This window comes from Nematolebias whitei, chromosome 3, assembly GCF_014905685.2.
Source record: "Nematolebias whitei isolate Nwh7 chromosome 3, NemWhi1, whole genome shotgun sequence".
NCBI classification, from domain to species: Eukaryota; Metazoa; Chordata; class Actinopteri; order Cyprinodontiformes; family Rivulidae; genus Nematolebias; species Nematolebias whitei.
Window position 1 is genome coordinate 29,580,574 of NC_056500.1, and position 15,396 is coordinate 29,595,969.

Below are 15,396 nucleotides of genomic sequence, written 5' to 3' on the forward strand. Positions count from 1 at the left end.
ATATATTCATAAAGAAATCTTTGGGTTGACAAACTGCAGCTGATCAACATTTGGAGTCAACACAATACAAGATAGCTGCCACAGCTAACTGACCTTAGATGACACAAAACTGTCTATGACCAAATTTAAAGACACTGAGCTAAAGTTTGTTGTTGTTAAATGATAATCTAGTTATTGGCATAATCAAAATTTGATCCAATGGATATAACTTCATTGTTTTATACAATATGATCTTATTCTTTAAGGGTTAAAGGCCTTGTTGGGAAGACAAAACTTTGGATGTAGTTTTTATTCTTTTTAATTATTCTATACTGTAGCTGTTTCCATAAATTGACCAAACGGGACTGCTCTCCTTTAGAACCAAAACTCCGTTCAACTACTGACCCTGGAACTCTAGTTTGATGTGAGAGGCCCACAGTGCAGCTACTACAGTTACTATCACTTCAACTACTGCCTATATGTAGACGTGAGCTCCCCACAGCACTGCTAAGCTTTGGAAGCTTTGGAAAATGAATTTGCTTGATGATGGAGAGGATGCATTATCTGTGGTACAGTAGAGTGCGTGTGGCCTGAGCAGACTAGCTGCCTCGAGCCTTCAAAGTAGAAGCCGAAGTCTCCTGGGTCCTGGTAGGAGAATGGGCTGAATCTGCAGTCTAATTCATCACAGCTTTGCAAGAAACAAGTAATCGCAGGGAGTCTTCTTTAAAAAAAAAAAAAAAAAAAAAAGAGGAGAAAAAGAGAAAGAAAACCTGTGCAAAAGACACAAAAGCCACAACAGCTCTTGCTGGACTGGAGCAATTCCCCTGGTCACCCCAGTTGTTTGAGCAACTGTCAGCCTCCTCAATGGCTTATATGCTGAAAAAGAAAGATAAGGAGCAGAGAAAAGTAAAGAATAAGTGGAATCGTGTGTAGAGAATAAGAACAGCAAGCCCACACAGTCCTTAGTGTGATGAAAGCTTTGGGTGTGTTTTTATACAGCTTATTTACAGTTCCATCCCAGCATACGTTTTGTCTGTATTGGAAGAGATTGTTTAGCATTTCTGAACTGCCACTCACAGCGGGGTCCTTACTGAGGTACCAGATTGTGGGGATATGACATGCTGACGGGTTTCCGTGACAACCTGGTTTGCTTGTCCAATCAGGGTGAGGCTTTCCAGATTGAGAAGTGGTCCTCTGGGGAGCCATGCTTCAACTAGCTCTGAGGCTTTGCCACAAAGAAGATCCTTTAGAGAGGCCATCACAAAGTGGGATTCTGCTCAGAATGGGCACTTCAATATTCCCAGCATAATTGGAAGCACTTCCTAACCGGGAGTTGTTTTAAAATGCATTGAATGACAGAGAGCAGGAGGCATTCTATTCTGATTCCACTCGTGAACGTCTCTGCGGCAGCCTGTCAGGTGTGTACCATATATGTTATGACCCACCCATTTGTCAAACTGCCAACTGTTGTTGTTTTGGCTTGTTGTTATTATATAATGTATAAAAGTATAAGAGGCTTCTTTGAATACAAGCCACACCTGCTCATTGAAGCAAATCTCTCTCTGTAATCTGCTGCTATCTAGACCAGATCATTTTCTATGTTTTCTTTCCTATCCTCCTCCCCCCCCCCCCCATTTTTTTTTTTCTTTCTGAAGTTGCATAGTGGTTTCATCATCTTGAGCAATAGGAGCCAGCAGGGTATCGCACAAACACAACAGACAGGCTCATTTTTCACAGGTTGACTTCCAAGCTATTCAGCAGGATGTGTTACGACAAACGGCAGATTTGTGACAGACTCACATCGCACATGTGTCCTTGCATTAGAGAGAGGATGCAATATATCTTGTGTGTGTGTGTGTAATGGGTTTCGGTTAGTGTGTGCTTGCATGTGGATTAGTGCATTAAAACCGTAGTGTGTGTGTGTGTTTGTGTCATACAAGTCCATGCAGACGGCAAGCTCCATGACGCAATAACGGCAAACCTTCCTTCCAGCAGGCCTCAGCTCTCCACCAGCCAACATCACCACCTCCGCTGTTCCCAGCATCGTCACGCCCATTGTCAACGGCTTCACCGGCATCCCTCATCAGCCCAATGGGCATCCTGCTGTGGAAACTGTGTACACCAACGGCTTGCCGCCCTACTCCACCCAGAGCCCAACCGCAGCTGACACCCTCCAGCAAGCTTTCACCGGTGTGCAGCAATACACAGGTGAGAGGTGCTACAAAAAGCTACAAGATAATTACCGCAGGATGTTTACAAAATGAGGTTGTACGTATTCAGATAGTGTTGAACAGCGCAACCTCAGAGTCTTTGATTCCTCACATTGCACCTGTATGATCGACTTTAAGCATCCTTGACACCATTCTCTGCAGGATCTCTGTTTTTACACTCCTCTCTCCCTCATTTCTTCGCCCATTCTGCAGCCATCTACCCAGCCACCACACTGACTCCCATTGGCCAAACACTGCCCCAACCACCCCAGGTCATCCAGCAGCAGCAGAGAGAAGGTGAGGGTGAGAGAACATTATTACTTTTACACTTCACACACCTCATATCCATTGTAATGGATATAAGAGCAGAGATGAACTTGAGAGACCAATATTGCTTTTTTTTTTTTTTTTACACTGACTGTACACATCAGTTCCACAGGACGAGTAAACAGAGTGAAAGAGTTTAGTTCACACTGATTCTGAGCTAACGCTTACATTATATTGAACATAAAGGTTCTGTTGAATAATTTAATTATCCTACCATCAACTCATTAATCAAATAAGCCTCACAGAGAGGATCCAAGAAGATTGTTTTTCAACCCAGGTTTACTTCTTGCAAGGGGTGCAGCATTGGAAACAGGCTTACAATGGTGTTATATGAAGCTCTAGTCCAAGGCCTGCCCACAGACAAAGAGTTAGGAAAAGCTTAAATACCCATTATCAGACAGAGGCGAGGTCAACACAACCTCTGCATCACAGCTCACAGTTCTTGAAGGTGTCAGAAGTTATCAGTTTTCAGACTTTTCTCTGAGTGGACAAAGAGACATCTTGACTTTACATACATGGTTTTATATCAGTGTAACATTAGTGAAAACATCCATGACCTTTACATAAAGTCCCCAACAGGTGCACTAAATATCCATTCATCCATCCATTTTCTTCCGCTTATCCGGGGTCGGGTCGCAAGGGTAGCAGCCTAAGTAGGGAGGCCCAGATTTCCCTCTCCCCAGCCACTTGGGCCAGCTCTTCCGGGGGAATCCCGAGGCGTTCCCAGGCCAGCCGAGAAACAAAGTCGCTCCAGCGTGTCCTGGGTCTTCCTCTGGGCCTCCTTCCGGTGGGACGTGTCCGGAACACCTCACCAGGGAGGCGTCCAGAAGGCATCCTAAAAAGATGCCCAAGCCACCTCAACTGGCTCCTCTCGACGTGGAGAAGCAGCGGCTCTACTCTGAGTCTCTCCCGGATGATCGAGCTTCTCACCCTTTCTCTAAGGGAGAGCCCAGACACCCTGCGGAGAAAACTCATTTCGGCAGCTTGTATCCGAGATCTCATTCTTTCGGTCACAACCCAAAACTTGTGACCATAGATGAGGGTGGGAACGTAGATCGATCGGTAAATTGAGAGCTTCGCCTTTTTACTCAGCTCTCTCTTCACCACGACAGACCTGTGCAGCGCCTGCTTCACTGCAGACGCTGCACCTATCTGCCTATCGATCTCGCGCTCCATTTTTCCCTCATTCGTGAACAAGACCCCAAGATACTTAAACTCCTCCACTTGGGGTAGGACCTCCTCCCTGACCCGGAGAGGGCACTCTACCCTTTTTCGGCTCAAGACCATGGCCTCGGATTTGGAGGAACTGATCTTCATCCCGGCCGCGTCGCATTCGGCTGCGAACCGCTCCAGTGAAAGCTGTAGATCATGCACTAAATATATGAAGCATAATTTATATATATATTTTAAAATCCTTTATGAAACCCAATACAGGTTTTGGTTTTAGTCAGATTAACAGACCTTTATGAAAATAAATTATAAAGCTGTAAGAAATGGGTTGCTGCTCCTAACACGAACAACAGCTATGACCTCGTTGAAATGATAGTAGTATGAAAACTGGGGCATCTTTTGAACGAAAAGTGAATTGGTTTGTTGGAAATTTTGCCCATATTGGCTACATGCCAAAAATAAGGGGGGAAAAAGCTATGTCAAAAAGAAAAAAATGAGGTTATTACTAAAGACATAATTTGAAACAATTGGGGACGCAGAATCGCACATAATACACGTCAGTATTGAGTTTTGCACCAACACAGGTTTGACATAGGAATACGTTTTAAGTAAAACATGGAGCAATATAGAAAAGCATCTTGAAAAGCAAATGTTCTGAGAGTAAAACTCGTTTTTATGTCGACAAAGTTCATGCTCAATCCAGGTACCAAATCCAATAATTCTCAGTCGGGTCATCTGGACAGTTTCTTTTTTATAGAGACGTTTCGCCCTCTATGAGGAGCCCTCTAGCCCTCCGGATAGAGGGCGAAACGTCTCTATAAAAAAGAAACTGTCCAGATGACCCGACTGAGAATTATTGGATCATTTTTAAGTCATTACAAGTTACTTCAAAGGCTTTTTGGTTAGCATTTTATCAGCAAAATCACAAGAAAATGTAGCAGACTAATGTATGTATTTATTTTGCATAGCTAGTTGGATCTTTTTGTGTTTGAGAACTGTGATATTTTAGTCTTACTGTATATATTTAACAAAAACAGCAAAAATAAAAGATGCATAAAAATAACACTGACAAATGTTTCCTTTTTTAAATACATATATATATATATATGTATATATATATATATATATATATATACATATATATATATATATTCAGGTCCAGAGGGCTGTAACCTGTTCATCTACCACCTGCCACAAGAGTTTGGAGACAATGAACTCATGCAGATGTTTTTGCCCTTCGGTACGGTCATTTCTTCTAAAGTCTTCATGGACCGGGCAACCAACCAGAGCAAATGTTTTGGTGAGTTACTCATTTTCACATATGCACAAGAAGCACAAGGGACAAAGATGTACAATTATATAATAATAACAACCATGTTTAGAAAAGCCATGTAACTGCTGAGTGCTGAATGATTTTTCTGACAATTGCTGAAGAAGCTGAAACTAAGCTGATAAAGCTAAAATAAATGGAACTCTAGCTAAAAGCTTAAATAATCAAAATGCAAGCTAAATGCCAAAAAAAAATCTAGCTAGCTAAAAGCTAAGAGTAGCAGAATGGTAAAGCCAAACCAAACGTAGCCACAGTTTCCCAAGAGTTTTTCAAGGAAATGAAGAGCTCTCAATGGATGTCTTCAAGAAAACGTTTTTAAATATAGTTAAATGTTTTTAATATTTTAAAAGTTACTAAAATGAAAAGTCATAGCACTCATTTCCTGAATGAACATTTTGATAAATGAATGATTAGAATAGCACAAAGTTTGCATAAGTACTAAAAACTTAGTATTTAAAATGCCTTCGGGGGGAAAAACAGGAAAACACTAGTGTGAGTGCTGGTTTTCAAATTTAAAGGTAAAGAGGAACAGTTTTCTTGTTTATTTTAGACATATAGTACATCCAGCATAAATGCCCATCAGTATACCCCTGCACAAAACATTGTGAATGCTTATAGTTTAAATTATTATTTTGACCTTTTGGGGTAGGATGTGTGAAAAAAAAACTAATTTTTCCAGAGTTAAAAAAGATAGTCAAACGTATTTGACTATGCGACTGAATTCGGATCTTGATCTCTTGTCACATTTTTGCCTACTAGCCAAATAATCAATCATATGTTTTTTTCTGCTTTACAAATGTTTGACCCAGAAACCCTGAGGTGCTTTATCAGCATCCTCATCACTGTTCTGTAACCCTCACCCCTAAGCTTTTACTGCTGAAGCTGATCCATACATCTGACCAAGTTATGACCAATGTATAGCTCCACAGGCTAACCACACAGGTGCAGAAAAGCTTGGCAATGATGGTTGGTGGGAGGCTAAAAAACAGGACAGGAAACAAAGATGTGTAATTATTCTAAAAAAGACAAAAGAAGGGATAAACTGAGACAGAAAATGTGAGAGACAGAGAAAAAGTGGGTGTATGTTCCGTGATGAGATTGTAAGAGTAGTTCATTTCTGCCTCTACTTCCTTCCACCCCAAACTTAAACACATTGAGTTGATGGTAGATCACCTCTGTTTTCTACCTCTATTCCTTTTTTCCGGCATTTCATGCTAGCCTCATCTTTGCCGCCAAGCCCTAATGGGCCAAACCAGACCCAGGATGGCCAGGCACACTGTCTCCCAGGTGGCAAGGACGTGGAGGGGCCCCTGTTGTTTTTCATGGGTCATTAACTGTACCTAATGGCTCTACAGACACAGGGGAGCACATCAAGCAAAGATGCACTCAGTTGCAGTTTCTGGTCACTGAAATCTCAAGGCTTTATTTTTATACATGATAAACACAAGATGTTCAGTGTAGGTTTGAAGAGGGATCTTGGAAAAATGCACTGATGGGTTTGTCTCTGCAGAAAACTGGTTTTCCCGTGCTTGCATTTTGTTTTGATCAGACTATTTTTTTGTGCAGTGAGATGTACGTAAATGTTTTTAATACTGCAATCGAATTTGTGTTTCCATTAAATGTGGGAAATTTAGAGATGGTCCAACTTTGTCTATAAATGCGGGCAGTTTCAAAGACTGTACAATCATTCGGTTAAATTTTTTTATCCCCCCATAGTTCATGACTATACATATTTACAGTGGTTTACTTCCCCGTTACATTATTTAATTGGGCCCTCTAAAATAAGCTGTTCCTTTTATTCCCCTGCAAAATTCAAGACAAGGGCGACAAAAGCAGCTTAATATCACATCTCTTCCAGAGATAGAAAATTCTAATAATAATAATATAGAGTGTAGTCGTGTAACTGCCCACTATGAAGTTGGACTAATATTTCAACAAGTCATAAATAAATTCTAAAAACAGTTCCAGTCTATTTTATTTTATTTTATTTTATTTTATTTTTTTATCAACTCATAGCACTGAAAAAGCTTGTGTTAAAATTACCAATAACTTCCTCGTGGCTGCTGATACTTGATTACTTTTTATTTTCACCCTCCTCAAGTTGAGTGCAGCATGTCACACAATTACAGTCTTCATTGACAGCCTAGCCTCTTTGGAACGTCTGACGCAACCTTAATTGGTTTAGGACTAATCTCTCTGGACATAGTTTATTCAACTCAAAACAATCTCATCCCAACCTTCCCCCCGTCCTTTGGTGTACCCCAAGGTTCCATTCTTGGATCTCTCCTATTTATCATCTACATCCTTCCTCTTGAGTGCATATCCTGAAAAAATATAAACAAATACAATTTTAAAAGTCCATGACTTTGCTATTGCTATTTTTTCCTTTGTACTATTTTATACTATTAATTGTTTTTCTTGTTTTTTCATTGGGTTTATTGTTCTATTTGCTGTATTTTTTATTATATTTATATAACGTATCTTTATTATTATTATTATTATTATTATTAGAAGTAGTAGTAGTAGTAGTAGTAGTAGTAGTAGTAGAAGTAGTAGTAGTAGTAATAGTAGTAGTAGTAGTAGTAGTAGTATAGAGTAGATATTGCATTCTAATTGCATGCAGCATTTTGCAAGATTGTTAAGGCACAAAGATCACATTTATTTTTTTGTATACATGTTTGGTTTCATGAGATTGTCATTTTTACTTGCAGGTTTTGTAAGCTTCGACAACCCTGCCAGTGCACAGGCAGCTATTCAGGCTATGAACGGCTTTCAGATTGGGATGAAGAGACTAAAAGTCCAACTAAAGAGACCGAAGGATGCTAGTCGCCCTTACTGACACAGCCTATCGTCAGTATTCTCTGCAGCAGCACAGGTGAGGCCAAAAAAATGTCAGAGAGCTGGCTCAAATCAGTGGTTCAGCAATTTTTAAAGATTGAACTCTCATTTTGTGTGATTTGGCTGGGCAAATTAAAGTTCAAGCACTATTTTTGCAACTTCATAGACCATTCAAAACTGAAAAGCTACATTAATTACTGTGTATGTTTAGAAAATGTTGGGATTAATGAAGTATTTTTGAATAGAATTTAATTGAAAATGAGCTGATCTCTAAAAAGCCTGAAGTCAAAGATTAAATATTTGTAATTCAAAATAAAATGTCTAATTTTGGTCTAAACGTCTAATAAAAATAATAATAATAATAATTAAACAATTGTTTTGCAAAGGTAAAAATGCACTTCTATCATATTTCTGCTGCTCTTTTAGTATTATTAATTTTTAAGAAAGGAAGGAGCAGCATACATGTTTTGGTACTCTGTGTGTCATAATTCAAGCACAAAAGAACTAAACAGTGGATAAATGAAGCAAAAATGTTCTGACCTTTCAGGTCTTGTCCCAACAACCAGCAGCCACAGATTCCTGTATGTAGCTGCCTATGGCTCCCTGAACATGTACATTAAGAATCCCCATAAAGCAGGCGAAAACTAAAAGAATAAATCAATCTTTTGACTATTAATTTTCTAGATTTGTTGTGAAAAAATTTTTTAATTTACATAAAAACAACAGAGATCACGTTAAGCCCAAAAATGAACAAACATCTTGAGGAACTACAGCTGTCATGTTGTAAACGTCTTGCAAATAATAATCAGAAACTATTTAAAACTGAATTTACAAAGAAGCCTGACACATTTTGGAATTGGCCCCCAGAGAGAAGATCAAATGCATTAAGCTCAGGTCTGTTTGTACATTTCCATGAACACCACAGTTATCTCACTGTTACGCACTAATGTGGATTCTTTGGACTCGCACAGAATGCATTATTTATTTATTAACCTTTATTTAACCAGGCAAATCCCATTGAAATCACACATTTCTTTTGCAAGGGAGGCCTGGGCCTGAAAGCAGCCTAACATGCATTTTTATTCTGTGGGAGGAAACCGGAGTACCCGGAGAAAACCCACGCAAGCACAAAAAGAACATGCAAACTCCACACAGAAAGTCCCCTGGTTTAACAGGGAATTGAACCCAGGACATTCTTGCTGTGAGGCAACAGTGCTAACCACCGAGCCGTTGTAATGCCAAAGAAAACATTCTACCGACTCTAGGAGGAGCAAATTATTAAAATATTTTGTACAAATTGAGTAAGAAAACTTTACTGAACTGCAAAGGGCACGCATCACACCCTTCAACCTGATATTTATCTGCCCATTTATCTGCCCACACATTTCAAATAGCTTTGTATACAGGGTTGAATAATAATCTTTGCAGGAAAAATAAAGCTAGCTACAAAAAGTCTTGAAAATGTGCGGTACTTAGCAGCCTGACTAAACTGCAGTAAATTTAAATAAAATTAAATACTTTTTCTTTAGTACTTTTTGTAACGTTAAGAAAAGATGGGCTCATTTTACTTTGAACATTTAAACATTGTGTCAGCTCTACTTCATGCCTTTTGAAGACCAGAATATCTAGTGTGGATATTCACACACTGGTATATATTTTTTGAAAAGGTTTTGTTTACTCCTGAACATATTAAGGCCAAATGTTAAGGGTTGCGCAGCAATGATGCATGTGCAGTATTGTAGAAACTGCGAGGAGTTGGTTCTATATTGGTGCAGATCAGGCATGCTTCTAATTGTGGGAAAATCTGTCATCATTGTGATTGACAAAGACTGATTGGTCTGCCAATGGAGGTTAGCACTCTTCAGACCATTACACTGATATAATGGAGCCATACTGAAAAATTCAAAAGTTTAAAGAAATAGATTGTTGGATTGACAGTTTAATGAGCAGTGAAATTTGAAATTGCACCCCCTCCCTCTTCTGTTTTACAGGTTTCAGAGGACACGTAAAGATATCTTGGAAGAGTTCCACTTTTTTTTCTTTGAAAGCAAAATATGTTTTTAAAAAAAAAAAAAAAAATTATCAACACGCAAGGTATTTTTCGGAGACATATCAACATAAACACACGAAGATGTAGGATAGAGGAGGAAAAGGAGATGCGGGGGGAACATAGGAGGAGCCGCTTCAATGGGGGACGCATCAGCAACAAACTGCAGGAACAGCAAGAAGAAGGAGAAACAAGCAGAAAGAGACGGGACGCAACGGAACAACAGAACTTTTTTTTTTTGTTAAGACTTGAATTAAGTAAGCAACAAACTAACAAACGGGGGGAAAAAAAGCAGCCACAGCAAATAGATTTCTATATACATATTATATACACACATATATATTTAAGGAAAGAGGCGCTTGTGGCTTTTACTGGACAAATGAGGGTTAAAACTTGAAAATAAAATAAACAGTGGAGAAAAGAACCTCTCTTTACATCCACTGACGGACTTTCTTTCTCTGTCCCTCTTTCTCTTATTCTCTCACCGTCTCTCAGCAAGCGCAAAGCTAGGACTCGTGGAGGTCACTGAGGTTTCCATTAGCAAAGTAGAACTGCAATTCTTTCACCCCTAAGGGACCAAAGGACCAAACATTTTTATTCTTCTGAGCAGTAATATATATATAGTATTAATGATACTAATACTACATACTACTAATAATAATATTAAACTTAAAAAAGAAATAATAGCTTCAGGTTGAAAAAAACAGCAAGGATTTTTTTTTATTTGTTTTCCTTTTAACTTTAAAGCTACTGAGTTTGAGAATATTAAAGCAAAACTACAAAAAAAGTATTAAAAAAATAAAGCTGTATTGTTTAAGCAGCATAGAAAATATGAGTTAGTTTCGGGCATGTTCAGATATGTAATTTTTTACCACTTCATCCCAGCATTTCATCTTGGAAGTGTGATCTGTCCGCGTTATTGAATCGCAGGGAGAAGAAAAGAGCCCCGCAGTGCCAAAAGAGACACAAAAGCACTAAAATTCAAAGAACTACAAACCAAATGTTTTCCCAGCATGCTGCTGTTCCATGACTGATCATCAATGGGAATAGTTTTATGTTGGTGTTAAAGGGAGAGCCCAGACTTCTGCAGTGGGGTTCAGCTGAAAGGTTATGAGCAATTAATATCTTACATGTAGATGAATTTTTGAACAGCCTCAGTTCAGAGAAAAAGAGTTTGCAACTGCCTGGTTTGATGAGCTAACGGTGGCTAAAGGGGGACTAGGGGTCACTGCTGTCCTAAACAACTCCAATGTCATAAATATAGTTCATACAAAAGCGTACTTATGTTTTTATACATATATAAACATTTACTCCATTGGTAATTTTGCATTACATAGTTATTCAGCAGAAACAATAAGAAATCGGTGCTTGAACTGCCCTGTGCTGCTAGCATAGCTGCAGCCACTACTTGTGCTTGCAAACAACCATAAAGGTTTATGTAAAAAAAAAAAAAAAAAAAAAAGATGTAATGTGAAATTAATGGTGAAGGTTTATAGGAAAACGTTTGTGTGCACCGCTTTGAAATTTTAGATATTGGAGCTGTTTTAACCTGTGAAAATCCACTTTTGTTTGGGCCCTGCTCAGGTTAGCTGTTAGCGCAGAATCAGACTCTATTTCTCCAAACTGAGATTGTTCACAGACGTATCTACACACATAGAATTCAACTTCAAAATATCCTATTACCGTCATTTCTGGACTGTAAGCCGCTACTTTTTTCACACGCTTTGAACTCCACAGCTTATACAATGCTGCAGCTAATATAAGGATTTTAAAAATGTATTTATTTTTGATGGGCTAACAAGCTTCATCCTGCCAAAACATTTAGCCTCGTCACACTCAGGCACTCACATAGCTGCCCAATACATGTCTTTCTTGGGAGGTGGGGGGTGTCCTCATGACTCAGTGAGACTACCTGTATAAATAAAGATTTTTTTTTTTAATCTGACCAATGAGATTACCGAACAGGTCAAAATGAAACAATGAAACTTGATTTCATTGGTCTCTTGGTTTCATTGCAGCCACTCGAAATTAGGTCAAGGTTTTCTTTATTGTCATTTGCATCTCATGTGATCAAATAAGTGTGACTCGTGCATTAATGTGGCACTCCGAGCTCGGTGGGAGACTTGGATGATTGGCAGTGAGAAATCATTTAACTAAACTAGCCGCATGCGAAAAGCAACTTTTGCTCAAATCTGCCAGTGGATCCTGACAAAGGAGCAGTGTAAAAAAAATCCTCTATTACCAACGAGTTTCAAAAGGCAGATGCGTGATGACCTGCGGCTTATAGACAAGTGCAGACTATATATATGTACAATGTATTTATTTATTTATTTAGTGGGCGCGGCTTATATTCAGGTGCACTCAATAGTCCGGAAATTACGGTAACTGGTTTGAAGCCTCGGTTTTACAGATCTCAAGTAAAGGACTGTGGTACAAATGCAGCCAGGGTGATCTGGATACACAGCAGTGAAATAACAACTGGATCTCATGAAAAAACTCCAGTGGTGCCCCTTCCCTACTGCCAAAACACCCACCCCTTTCTCTCATTTTTACCTCTAAGTGCCAGCAAATTTGTCTCCACAGGGACCATGAGTTCAGGGGGGGGCCCAAAGCTTAACATAATTACCATAATGACAGTATTGATCAGATGGAAAGCAGCACCCCAGGGCAGGAGATGCACAATCTATTACACATTGGCATTTCGAACGAACTGATTGAGTGACAGAGTTGATCATCCTCGCGCTGGTTTGGCAGGAATCTTTTTCTTTCCCATTTTACTTCCCACATCTGACAGTGGCACCGTGTTCTCTTTAAAGGCACTTAAAGTGTCTGATGCTGCAACAAGGTCTGTATATAGAGTTTAGAGTAGATTGTCCAAGTTCTTCAGTGAAGAGCAGCTGTATTTTTTAATAATTTTTTGAAGGGTATAATAGCACACTAAGAGCTTGTACACAGTGAGGGGCGGCCTGGCATTACAAACCTTAGGAGGTCAAATTAGGAGCAAAATGATCCATCAATTAGACGGCAGGATGCCTGTGAGAGAGGACGCTGCTTTGATGGGACAGCTAACCATTAGCGCCAGTCACATGGCTCCTGTGTGATGTGGTTGTGGCACGTCGTGCTATACTGTAAGTGATTAATGAAGTATGTGATGTTTTCTGCTCTGAGGCACACATTCAAAACATCCCAGATGAAATCTTGCTTGTGATTTGCTTGTTTTTACCGATTTCCCCACAACCTATTGTAGGTTTTAATTTAGTGTACATTTCTAATTTAAAATTCCACATATTTTTTATTTATTTCTTCTCTGAAGTATCTCGCCCCCTCCATATTCAACAAGACTTCAACGTTCTCTTCTAAACTTTTGACACAGTGATGCTTCAGATGCCTGACCCACGCACTGAAGCAGAGTTCATAATGCCTTTCTGGTTTGGTACAAAAAAAAAAGAAAAGTTTCCTGTACTCTATAGATCTTGACAACTGTGCCCCTGCATTTTGATTTCACTTTGGCTCTGTTGCTCTATTTTCCTTGTGTGATTACCGATTCATCAGTGTTAGAAAGAGGAAGCAGAACTATTTAAATCTTGTAAAAAATACTTTTTTTCTTTTTAGCTATGCCTTTTCTCATCATGTTGCCAATTTATGCAATCATACCCATGCAGTTCCTCATCAGTCCTTAAACATGTGCCAGATTCCATTTATAGTCTTAGAACTATGCTAACTTTCAGGAATTCTTTAGCGAGAATGAAAGATTTGATGTTGTGAAACATTGCAGGAAAAAGTGTCAGCTGGAGCTGTAATGATATACAGTATAGATTTCCAGTGAAAAGGTTAGATTTCTTATATATTTGCCAGGAGACAGCTTCTTTCCCTCGGCGAGAGAATGTGAGTTTCCCTGCTGCTGTCAGGGCGCAGCAGCTTTAGGACGCTGTGATATACGCCCTCCTTCCTCCAGGCCATGCAGGGTCTTGTAAACCCTGTCAAAATATCTTTACTCCTGGGGCTTAAGGAGGACGTTTTGTTCCTTTAATTATTCAAATCAAATTTAATTTCTCCGTCACAACAAAGCAAATTAAAGACGACAGCTGTAGCTGAAATGCAACGGGTTTGAAAAATGTAACTTTATTTTTGCACCCTGACAAACAAAATGAAAAAAAGAAACAAATACAAACTATTACATTTTGATTAAATGTAATTAAAACAGCTTTTTAAAAAAAGTGGAAGCTTCAAGGAAAAGGAGAGGCTGCGAAACATCTGTGTGTGGTTTGAAAAACAAAAAAGGGAACTGGCAGTAATGGTTTTTGTAGTCTTACAATTAAGTTGCATGTTCTTGAGCTAAAGCGTATCTTTTTACTCAATTTTCACTCTTGTATGCATTATTTTCAAACGTCCATTATTCCATCCGTTATCTTTAACATTTATCATGCTACCATTGTGCCCTTTTAGTCTCTGAGCATGTTCAATGAGGAGTGGGGCCAGGAGGGTTCAAAATTATGAATCTGGTATTGCTCGTATTAACAAATATGAATCTTTACCGATTGTTTGAATGCTAAGGATAGTAGCTTATTATAAATATGAAATCTTGTATATTATGGAAAATCAGCACAGGACCTTTCTTTGTATGGGTTTTAAGGGTTTTGAAGAGGGAGGGGGAAGGTGGGGGAGGTGGGTGGGGTTGGGTCTTGCTTTATAAAGATGCTAACTTTCTGGTTTCTCAGCACAACAAGCGTACAGAAACATGAATACGGCTGTATAACAAAGTCTCTGAGGAGACTTGACTGAAATACAGGGAGCAAAAAGAGGAATCTCAGAACTATTCTTCAAAGCTGAATAGAAAAATGCAGTTTACATGTAGATTTATTTTATTTATTTATTTATTCTTTTAATTGAAGAGAGCGCCACCTGTTTTTGTGGCAGCATCTATACAGCATGGATTAACTGACAGGGAAGCAGTACCTTTTTTATAAATATTAATAAGAAACAATACCAATAATATTAATAATAATAACGATAATTGAATAATGTATTCTGCATTAGCCTGAGAAACCAAATTTTTGTCCCCTGTTGAAATATCTTAATACTTGCTGCTTAGATTACTTCATATTAATGATGATTTTAATAATTTTATAATTATTTGCCTAATGTAACTTGATGTTTATTTATTTATGCATTTAAATTATTTATTTATTTATTTATGAATTTATTTATTTTACCTTATTTTATGTTTACGGTAAGATAGAAATATGTGTCAAAAAACAAAAAAGACTTGGTTCTTGGGACTTTTCTCTTGTTCTTCTCTCTTTTTTTCCAATTTTACAATAAAAATCAAACTGGATGAGTTTGTTTTTGTCACCGTTCTGTTGCGCAGAATAAAGTGTTGAGCCACGGTGCCAAGAGAGGGGGAGTTGTTGCACCATAAAAACACCTCCGAGTCCAAAGACCTTGAAAGTTCACATGATGCTGCAACCTTTTAGTCATCTCACTGCCTCAGAGCA

General features: G+C 38.7%; 1 protein-coding gene across 1 annotated transcript in view; it reads left to right on the forward strand.

Moving 5' to 3' along the window:
* celf5a (cugbp, Elav-like family member 5a) overlaps positions 1–10,088 on the forward strand; it is a gene marked incomplete in the record, with an annotated part of 272,946 nt that extends 262,858 nt beyond the window's left edge. The window contains 5 exon segments of the mRNA XM_037698180.1: positions 1,975–2,187; positions 2,403–2,486; positions 4,843–4,986; positions 7,728–7,891; positions 9,846–10,088. Of these exon segments, the coding sequence (XP_037554108.1) occupies positions 1,975–2,187; positions 2,403–2,486; positions 4,843–4,986; positions 7,728–7,855 (569 nt within the window).
* Between the last annotated feature and the right edge of the window lie 5,308 nt (positions 10,089–15,396).